A 10458-nucleotide genomic window follows, 5' to 3' on the forward strand; every position below is an offset into this window, starting at 1 on the left:
TAACGCACATCTACATAAAACTGAGGCGTGGCTTCATGCATTCATGGTGGTCTGGCTATTGGCGGCAACCTTGCTCTCGCCCGCATCCCGTCCCTCTCGTCAGTGGAATATGTAGCAACCTCGCACTAGGTAATATGCACCATCCTAATCCTACCCGTTTCCTGAACAGTGCAGACCCTGCCTGAGGGCCTTTCCGGCGTCGCCAAGCATCTCATCCCGGCGGAAGCGGAAGGCGGGTAAGCAGTGCCTGTCTGCCCAGAGAGCGCGGCGGATAGTATGTAGTTAGGTGCTCAGCCGTGCGAAATTCCACACACCACTAGCTAGCTTTTTATAAAACTCTCGCCCTAGTACGACGTCAGCCTGCCCCGTGCGGGGTGGACGAAGAAACATGTCGTGGAATTCCAGGATAATATCGTCGCTAACAACATCGTAGGAATCGGCATTAAGAGCGAGGGGGTCGTTTTCGGAGACCATGGGGTGCCGCTTGATCTTGGCCTGCTGAAGACAGGCTGGCTTGCGAGGGAAGAGGACTTGCTGGCGGCTCCGGGTCCGGGCTGAGATTCTATCTGCCGGTGCAGCTGTATGTAGCTTCCACTTCTCTAGCTCTACAGTCCCCGTACTGCGTGTGGCCTTGACAAGCAATACAATCTTCACTTCACCCTGGGAGATGTGGAACCAAAACCGCGCCTTGGCGCGGATGCTCGCCCAGCTCTGCGTCCAGCCCACCTCGATAATAAGCGTTGGGTACCCACCCTCTAACGCCCATGAAGTCGGAATCAAGGCCGAATCGCCTTCACCGGCTGTAGTGACTCCGCCGGTATCGGTGCGTCGGTACATACTGGCGCCGATGTCAGAGAGTCCTTCGTCTTCGCCAACTTGACGGAATACCTCTCTGACGATGCGTCTGTGGAGATATTCGTGAGGGGGGCCGGGGACCGTGATTATCATACAACTAGTCGAAGACGAATAGTAGGCGATACGGAACTTAGGAGTACGTTCTTCCTCCCTAGATACTAGGGTGTCGAAGGCTGTGAGGGGAACCTCGGAGATATGATAAACGCCAGGCTCGAGGCTCTTGATTGTTCTCGTAAAGGCTTCCATGTTATGATAGCTAAACGAGGAATCTACAACCAGTTCTTGATTACATAAAAGGCTTAAGGTAGGTATAACGGGAGCTATACACACCGTAGTGTTCTGAAGGGTCGCCGGGTGGTATCTTGTACGGCGCCGCGAGGGAGCTTGGAGGGGAGTGGGCGGGAGTCGTGCGTACGTCCATGGCTTTGAACTGTACAGACCGAGCGTTTACAACTAAACATCCATCTTGAATGTCAGCATCGAAAAGAGAGAGAAAAGGCAGAGGTGGGAAATACGCAAGAAGTTGAGCTGATGAGCGGCTTGCCTGATCGACTTTGTCCAGAGGTGGTTAACGGTAAGAAGCGAGAGGGATGGGATGCCGGCTGAGATGTAAGAGAAGGGACAGTATATATAAGAAGGGACAGTATACATGAGAAGGGACAGTATATATGAGATGGATTCCACGCGAGATCTCAGCTCGAAAGTACGATCAGTGTAAGTGTAGGCGGCTGAAAGTTCAACTCATACTGGTTTATGTAATCATCATGCCTTGCATAGGTATTATTCTTAGAGGTACAGCGCCTGGCAAAAAGTATTTAAACACGATTATGTACCATGACACAATAAAATGTATGGCTGGGTACATAGTCGTGTTCAAATACTTATTGCCCCCACTAGTGGGTAATCATTAATGACGAGTAGTTTCTTAGCCATCTATGCGCGTTACCTACTCATCACTTTTGCTTACTCACTGTACCGTATTTTGTGTTGAGAGGCCTCACGAGTGGAGTGCCGTCATCATCGCCAATTCCTACCTAGGACGCCATTCTGGATATATTCTCCACTCGGCGGTGAGATGCTATTTACAAAGTACACTACTTCGTACATATCTAGTGCAGTCGTCGAATTACTCATCGTCTACACCCAGGTATCATTAGGCCAAGGACCCTGTCGGTGCCTAAGCGGCGTTTGCATTTGTCCCAATCATCTGGACAGGATGGCAAGCCACCAGCGATCATGGTCTCGAACACGCACTGGCATGGACGAATAGGACATGTTCCTGTTCGCCATGTTTGAGCGAGGCACTTTACTTACGTTATCGAAGCTCAGAACAAAGATCACCACCGCGCGAAGGACTTTCCAATGCATTGGTCCAGAACTCAAGAGGCAGCCGCGGGGTGTGCCGTCGTCCGAATGGCTTTGGAATGACACTTCGTACTTCGTACACCAGACACGCATGCAGCCCTACAGTACTGGATCAAGAGCGGTCAAACGGCGTGAAAGCGTCCAACGTTAATCACCGACTTGCCCTTAGACCGGAGTATACGGCCTGTGTTTCGGCGCAGATGCATACCAATCTCGGGGAGGCAGGTTTGTCGCAGGCAACCGCCTAGGACAAGTCCCGACAGCCCGGCTGGCGGTTTAGGGCCTGCCACTGGTCAAGCTCCTGACGTTTGCGGGTAGTCACTTGCAGACTTGCAGGTACAACGTACAGGCGGCCGCGGCCACCATCGATCGCTTAACGGCCCTGGCGCTGACCCCCCCAAGGGTGGCAAATAACTGGAAGGGCGTCCCGCCGACCTGTGACTGCATGAATCTGTACGTTGTAATCAGCAAGGTGCAGATGGTTCGGCAGTGTGTCTTTCTCACGGGGAAACCTCTTTTCGGCATCTGTCCTAGAGAACTCCACAGCCCGGCCGTCAAGACGGAGGCCCCTTCAATGCCGCCAGCTTCCGCGCCGTTGACATCCATCGTTCCCAAGACGGGTCAGCTTGGGTTCTTGTTTCTGTTCGGCTTTACGTCTTGCTCCACGCCTGTGCCACGACACCACACAACGTAGCCTGCCTTTTTAGACGGCAGTTTGTCGGCATTGGACGCTCTCAGTCCATCGTACAACCTGTGCAAGTTGCAGCTTACCAGTGATGCCTAGGGTCACCAGTGCAATTCGATACTCTCTTTTTCGACTTTCTCGATCCTACTCTCAATCGGTACGCGCTTTACCCAAGGCATTCCTCAATGGGGGTTTTCATCTGCGGCTTGGTGACAGGTAGGACGGAACGTGCCTTGGTAACCTCAGTAAGCATCTTGGGAGGGCCGGGTCCCACCCCGTGGATTCCCCGGCATATCGACTTCCTAATATCCTCTCACACACCCCCTTTTTCTGCTCCGACACCCCAATTGCCCTGCATTAATACCTTCGTTCTCTATTCTACGCACTACGCACACCCCCCGGGCCTCAAATTCTCGCTTCTCCACACACGCCAAGGCAGTCCTGCTGCGCCTGTTGCTGATACCGGGGATGGATGGGGAGCCTTCTTCTCTCTCCTCGCCCGCCCGCCATATCGTCCATGCTCGTAGAGCCAAACGGAACCGACGTGTTAGGCATCTTCCTGGCTGACTCTGCCCTTGCACCCTACCGAGGGCTTTGTCCGGTTGAGCAAAGTCATAAGGCCATGCAACTGCTGCAGCTCGAGAATGACTGCATTGAGCTCAGTCAGACAACAGGCCCAAGGTTGTCCTGCGCTGCTGCCTTGTCCACTTTCTCTGACATCGTGCGGCTGCTTCTTGCGACTACCTACCTACCTCACCTACCTACCTTTCACCTCTCACCTTTGCTGAGGCCTCTGTCGCCCGTCGCCCGTCGCCGTCGTCCTATCTCCCGGTCCACATTCTCCCCTGGTATGCCATCCCGGGGCTCGTCCCGCTTCGCGCTGCCACGACCGGAAAGTATAAGGTTGTGATGCGATGCCGTCCTTCGCTCTCACATTGTTCTCTTCTCATCCGACATATTTGGCTCCTTCCTTTCACTGCTAATCACCGGCGCTTCTGTTCTCTTCTTTGCCGGCTTTGCTTCCTGTCCCATCACTTGCCAGCAACATCATCTTTCGTTCTACGACCATTGCCTCTGGACAATCTTCAAGAGCGTCGAGGCGCAGCACCGTCCGACATAAAGAGAGCCCCCCGCGAATCGCAACGACTTTGGCACACTGTCTCGACATCCGCCGTTCGTCATCTTCTCTTGCTCTCTCGAGAGACTCCAGGTGTCCGATTTTCGATCTCACTGGTCCCATCCTTCGCCCGCCGTTCTGCCGCCATACTTCCACCATGTGCTATCAACTGGTCGAGCTCTACTCGGTGTGCCGTTGCCTCCATTACCAGCACGCCGTCGACAGATGTGCGGCCTACGGACAGCCAGGCCACGGTATTCAGCAGAAGACGATTCTCGTCGGCCTTTCCTGTGGTGCCCACGCCTCCAGCGCCGGGTATCATGCGTATCACGAGTCGTCATACCCGTACTCCGATTCAGGGCATCACTACTCCGGTTCGGGGCATCGCAGCGATCACTCCTCAAGATCGTCCTACAACTAGCGATGAAATATCCCGGTTTTTCATGGCGGGCTGCACTTCACGACATTGCCCCAAGCTACACTTCTTCAAGATGGAGGACTGGGCGACTTATCTCCTTTCTCTCCGCGCAAGGCCCGCGGTTTCTGGGGCGCCGTCCCCCTCTCACAGCCCTCCCGCTTGCATGGGACCCATGGCGAATTGGCGGCCCTGTCTGAACCACCACAGACGACCCAACGAGTAGGCCAGCCAGGACCGGATTTCCTGGCGCCCCTTCACTCATGATGGGCCAGCTATTTCGACTATTTTCTTCTCCGAACCACATAACGACGCCTGTCACCAAGTCAGGCACGAAAAAAAGAACATCAAAGACATATAGTTACGAGCTCACGCTTTACCGAACCATCTTTGCTATGATTCACGGCCGTCTATGATTTATCGACCGTCGAGACATCACCTGTCGGCTCTCGAATCGATTTCGACGTCTACTTCTGTTCTTTGCGATTTTCATTTTTGGATGTTATGCTCTTTTTTTCCGTGGTTCTGGCTCGCGATTATTCTTCTGTTTCATCTGTTTTTCTCGGTTTTCAACTCAGTATCGGGCTTTCTGTGAGACGCCCTCTCCTTCGATTTTTACTCTTTTCCGGGGCGATCGAGGTCGACTCATGCGGCGTCCTTCGTCCAGCCGGGGTCGACTTTTGTACATTGGACACTTCGATTCATTGGAAAGAGGACGTGGCATACGCGGCGTTGGGGTACGATGGACTACCTCAGCTGCTTTTGTATGAGTTTAGCTATCCTGGATGGATAGCCACGAGGAGTTGTATCACGCCTTTGCCGACCTTCTTTTTTTTTCTTTCTTTTCTTTTCAGTTTTCCCTTCCATGTTTTTCTTTTCTTTTCTTTCTTTTTGTCGTTTTTTCTCTCCGTTTTTTCCTCACCTTGTTCGCTTCCCGAGAAACCGGGTTTGGGCGCTGATTACCAGTGATTCGCATATGTTTCATTGCGGTCTTCTGGTACGCAGTCCAAGACGATGCTGCTCTGGGAGCAGTCGGAACAACAGTGGCCTTGACGCCGTCAGGAACGGGAGGCATATGGATGCATTGATTGCAGAGGGAGGACTGGCTTGCCTCACACGATAGATACATGGCCTTGAGCCCTGGTTGTCATTTACATAGATATAAAACACCTGTCTTCTCACATATCTATCATCCCGGGTGCCTCACTTACCATGCTCAGATCAGTAGACTGTTGCCCGGTTTATACCATCCCTTCACTACGATGCCGGGACTGCGCGGGTGCAGGCGAAAGGGGGACGGGTTGGACACTTGACCTGACGGACATTGTTTTCAGTCAGCTTGCGGAGAGTTGTCGAAGCTACCCTCGTCTATACTCGGATGAGGTGGGATTCGGTCAATTCAGCCCTTCTTCTGACGTCGGTGGTCTATTTTTGGACAGGATTCGGCTGCAGTACTTGCGGATAGTGATACAATGATGACTGGGACTTTTCTTGTTTCCGTACTCCACCCTGCCAGCTGACGCACCTTACCCATGAAACGAACGTCGGAAGACACCGGTTTGTTGATTGTGCGAAGTAGATGAGTCGGATAACGAATGTCCTGTTCAACTTGCCGCGGCACTGCCAGAGCCGGTGGCGAGGCAGTACAGACTGAATGCTAACGTGGGCAGGCCCCTAGGAAGGAAAGAGGGTCGTGAGTTAGATTGTGAATGGCGTCGTCGGACAATGTTGTCATGGGGTGAACTGTCTCGTCGAAGTTTGTGTCACGAGCTAAAGCTCGCCCTTCGGGCGCGACCCCCGTTTTTAGCTGGCGTACGGCAACTTATCTCAGCAAGCTCAGACGTTTTGGTCCTAGGCGTGGAAATAGCGGGCGGCTGATTCGTGGTGTACATAGTGACATAGTTCTGCTTAAGTCACATAAATGTAAAAAATGCACTTAATAGGTGTAAACCTGAGCCACACGCCATAAAAGGTACATTGACCTGGTATTTCTGAGATGCCTACCTATGCGGGAGGGGGGGTTTAGGTCAGAGCATTACCATTCTGTTAACAGAATGACAGGCGTGGTCATAATCCATGCCGAATCATTCTTAGAACTTTATATCAATAAAAATTTCTGTGTAAGTAGTTAATATATAAACGCGGTTATAAATACGATATAAATATATAACGTGGCCTAGTAATCTAATTAGTGGAATTTATTAGCCTGCTTAGTTAGAGTATACCGTTTATTATTTAGTTAGGTTATAGTTATTTAGTACGTGTATAATAATATCTAGTTATAGATATTAGATAAGCCTAATAGAGTATTAAAACTAATAGAGTGTTTATATAAACAGAGGACCGGTTATATAAGCTATCGGTAGCTTCCGCTTACTAGATAACTAGTTAATTATACTAGTCAGATCTCCTTATTAATAGTATACTAGATTATTAAACTATAGAATATATAGATATATATTCCGCTTAATAGATATTTTATAGGATAATTATATAATCTTAGATATATATTATAGTATAATAGGATAGCCAGATTTATATTACTTAAGCTACGTACCAGGTATAATAATCTATATTCTTATTAGTTAAAAAATACGATACTAATTAAATCTTAATTAGTAGAATAGAGGATCCTAAAGTATATACTTATTAGTAAAAATAAGTTATAATATCACTAATTATACCTTACTGCTTTCTATAGGTTATTATAAGATCGTGGTGGTCGGTGATAAACGGATAATCGATTACGTAAAGTTAAAAAACCCACTATACCTTTCCTTAGCTCTAACTACTAATATAAGGTGGTCTATAAAGATAGTAAATCGCGTTATTATTATCACAGTATATCGGATCTTAATCGTAAAGGTACCTATATAGTATAGGTAATAGAATTTTTATACGGCGAATATCGCTATTATCGATATCCGTTTATCTAGTAATATATTAGTTCTTAGTAATACAAAACAGGTCCTAAAGGATTTTAACTATGCTAGATTATATTATATTAGTATATAGTCAGTATATATATATATATATAGTATAGAGCGACCTAACCTAAATAAAGGACCACCTCGGTAAGGATAATTATTAAGGACGATGACGGTAAGAGGAGACAGGGAATCAGAATCTAAAAGGACGGCTATTATAAAGTCGACGCGCTAAACAGAATCGCTATATTCCTATTATCATAAAAAAACAGTTAGTATACCTCTAGGAAAATATTATAGGATTTTAACACCTACCAGGATAGTCCTTAAAGAAGGATATACTAGATATAGCGTGGAGAAGTTAGTAAATAGATAAATAGCAGAAATTAAAGTCCTTAATATACTATCTTAAAATCTCGTAGTTAATTTTATTCTATTATAGAACCGCGGTATTAGCGAACTCGAATATATCGACTATCTTACGGGCTTATAATAGCTTTATACCTAGGAGTATTTAAATACTATAGCGTTATATAGTATAGTACGCCTCGAGATATAGCCTAGTATCGGGATTAGTAAACTCGATTAGAGAGAACTGGATATATAATAATTAATAGTTATTTATCGTTTAGTGTATAAGTAAACCGAGATAATCGCTAATAAGATAGCGTAAGGTATATAGGTAACTAGAAGGTAGCTTATAATTAGTGAATAGGCCTAAGATATTGTAAACCTTAGAAAGATAGTAATGCTAAATAATAGCGATACTTAGGTAGGTAGGTAGGAGATATAAGAGATAGTACCTAGATGCCTGGTATGTAAATAGAAGATAGTAGATTCCTGACGTGGTATATAGAGTTAGTAGATTCCCGAGGTGGTCTATAAAGGATAGTAAATGCAAGAAGTACTAGATATATAGGTAGAAGATAGTAATAGCAGATAACGGCGGATCTGTATATAACGCTAGTAATATAATATAGATAGCTACGGATATATAGTGATTCGGTATAAATCTGCTAATAGTAAGTAAAAGGAAATAGTAAGATAATAGAATATATATAGTAATCGATAAGGTCTATGCCTCTAGTTTAATAGTAAGGTGGTTTAGATAATAGTTTATATAATAGTTTATATAATATTTAGATAATAGTATTAGTATAAATAGTGGTTTACGAAACAGGTAAAAGGGATTAGGTGGACCTATAATCTATGTGTTTACTTTATTACGTTATATAAATTTAATATTAACTCCCGTCTAAACCACTAAATAACGTATCACGGTAAGTAATTACCTATAAATAAGATCCTAAAAGCGCCTTTAATTTATATTCGTATCTTAGCTACCTTATATTTCACAAGAGCTATACTAATAAGGTAGCTCTTAGCCGCCTTAGAACTCCGGCTCTATATTCTCCTCTTCGTTATTATTATTAAAGAAAGGCGAAGCCGTCACTATGCAGAACGGCTCAGGCAGTGTGATCTCGGACAAGTCTTTAATAACAGGAGTGCTTAAGACCACGAAGTGCACATAACCAAAACAACACACACAACAAGGAGACCTTTAAAAGAAGTTCCTGGAGGTGTGTGCTGCTCTAATCAGGGCAACGTAGCTTAAACGAAGTGAATATAATAAACGTGGCAAAACTTAGGGTTAAAAGGATAATAATTATATAGGATAATAAGCATCCTCTATATCTGGGTGGCGTCGCCACGTATATATAATATATAAGATAAATAAAAAGACGCGCGTCTTATAACGTCACGTGACGTCCCAACGACATAGCACTGGGTCTCCGATCCACCCCTCTACATTATTATTATACTCTTCCTCCTTAATATCCGCGACCGTATTATCCGTATTAGTATTCTTATCCCTACTAGTCTGTTTATATAGGCTAATAAAAGCAGGGCGGTTAGTAATATCCTATTAGGGCACGCCCGTGTATTCTAGTATACGACGAGTATTCTCCCTAAACTCCTTCCGTATCCGTATAAGCTTTTCTGTTTTTTCGTAGGCCTTAGTTATTACTCTAACCGTGGCGGTAAAGAGTCTAAGGTTAACTTTATTAGAACCTATACTATATACTTAGTTAAGAAGTGCTTTATTTATTCTGTTTATATAAGTGATAACCTTATTAATAGCCTAATAGTAAAGTGTTACGGTATTAAATATAGCGTTAAGAGTAATAAGATTATCCTTATTAGAAGAGATAGTTACGAAATTATTATTAGGCGTCTAGGGGCCGTCTTCCTAGGTATTTAACGGTTCGTTAATTAGATAGTATAGAGTACTAGTAGCGGGCAGGGAATCTTACTATTCTATCTCTATTATAATAGGTTATTCTATTACTATTAAAGAAAGGCGAAGCCGTCACTATGCAGAACGGCTTAGGCAGTATGATCTCGGACAAGTCTTCGATAACAGGAGTGTTCAAGACCACGAAGTGCACATAACCAAAACAACACACACAACAAGGAGACCTTCAGAAAAGGTTTCTAGGAGTGCGCGCTGCTCTGATCAGGGCAACGTAGCTTAAACGAAGTGAATACAATAAACGTGGCAAAACTTAGGGTCAAAAGGATGATGATTGTGAAGGATGATGATCATCCTCTGTGTCTAGGTGGCGTCGCCACGTATATATAATATACAAGACAAATGAAAAAGATGCGCGCGTCCTATGACGTCACGTGATGTCCCAACGACATGGCACTGGGTCTCCGATCCACCCCTCTACACTATCTATATTAGAAGCTATGCTAGGTATAATTAATATTAGAGATATTCGTAAATATAAAGAGGGTAACTTATATTAATCGATTACTTAATGCTCTGGATATTAGCTTTCTTTTAGGACATAAGGGGTACTGGATAAAAGAGGATAGTTAACTAATATCCTGCCGGCGACGGTATTAATAAAAAGAGGCTATACCCGGTTCTTTTTTTCGTGAAGAATAGGAGAATCCTAAACGTAGTTAAGGATATTAACTTAGTTATTTAGTAAATAGCTAATTAGCGTTATTATCTAGAGAAGGTTAATATACTAGGTAAGAGAGCTATAGGGCCGGAGACCTAAGAGATATAGAGATAAAGAGA

General features: G+C 45.4%; 2 protein-coding genes across 2 annotated transcripts; one reads left to right on the forward strand and one right to left on the reverse strand.

The window, feature by feature from the left end:
- Positions 1 to 26: 26 nt before the first annotated feature.
- Positions 27 to 1480, reverse strand: ACRALDRAFT_2052178 (uncharacterized protein). The gene is made up of 3 exons (XM_071021640.1): positions 1371 to 1480; positions 1186 to 1308; positions 27 to 1124 (listed from the first exon to the last, which is right to left on the reverse strand). Exons 2-3 carry the CDS (start codon positions 1274 to 1276, stop codon positions 283 to 285), a joined length of 933 nt encoding a protein of 310 aa, XP_070877751.1. The 5' UTR covers positions 1277 to 1308; positions 1371 to 1480; the 3' UTR covers positions 27 to 282.
- Positions 1481 to 4179: 2699 nt separating this feature from the next.
- ACRALDRAFT_2067421 (uncharacterized protein) lies at positions 4180 to 4386 on the forward strand (the record flags this gene model as incomplete). Its single annotated transcript, XM_071022106.1, has 1 exon — positions 4180 to 4386. A coding segment is annotated over one exon (207 nt), but the record flags the coding sequence as incomplete, so codon positions are not given.
- Between the last annotated feature and the right edge of the window lie 6072 nt (positions 4387 to 10458).

Source organism: Sodiomyces alcalophilus (genome assembly GCF_042370955.1).
Source record: "Sodiomyces alcalophilus JCM 7366 unplaced genomic scaffold ACRALscaffold_2, whole genome shotgun sequence".
NCBI classification, from domain to species: domain Eukaryota; kingdom Fungi; phylum Ascomycota; class Sordariomycetes; order Glomerellales; family Plectosphaerellaceae; genus Sodiomyces; species Sodiomyces alcalophilus.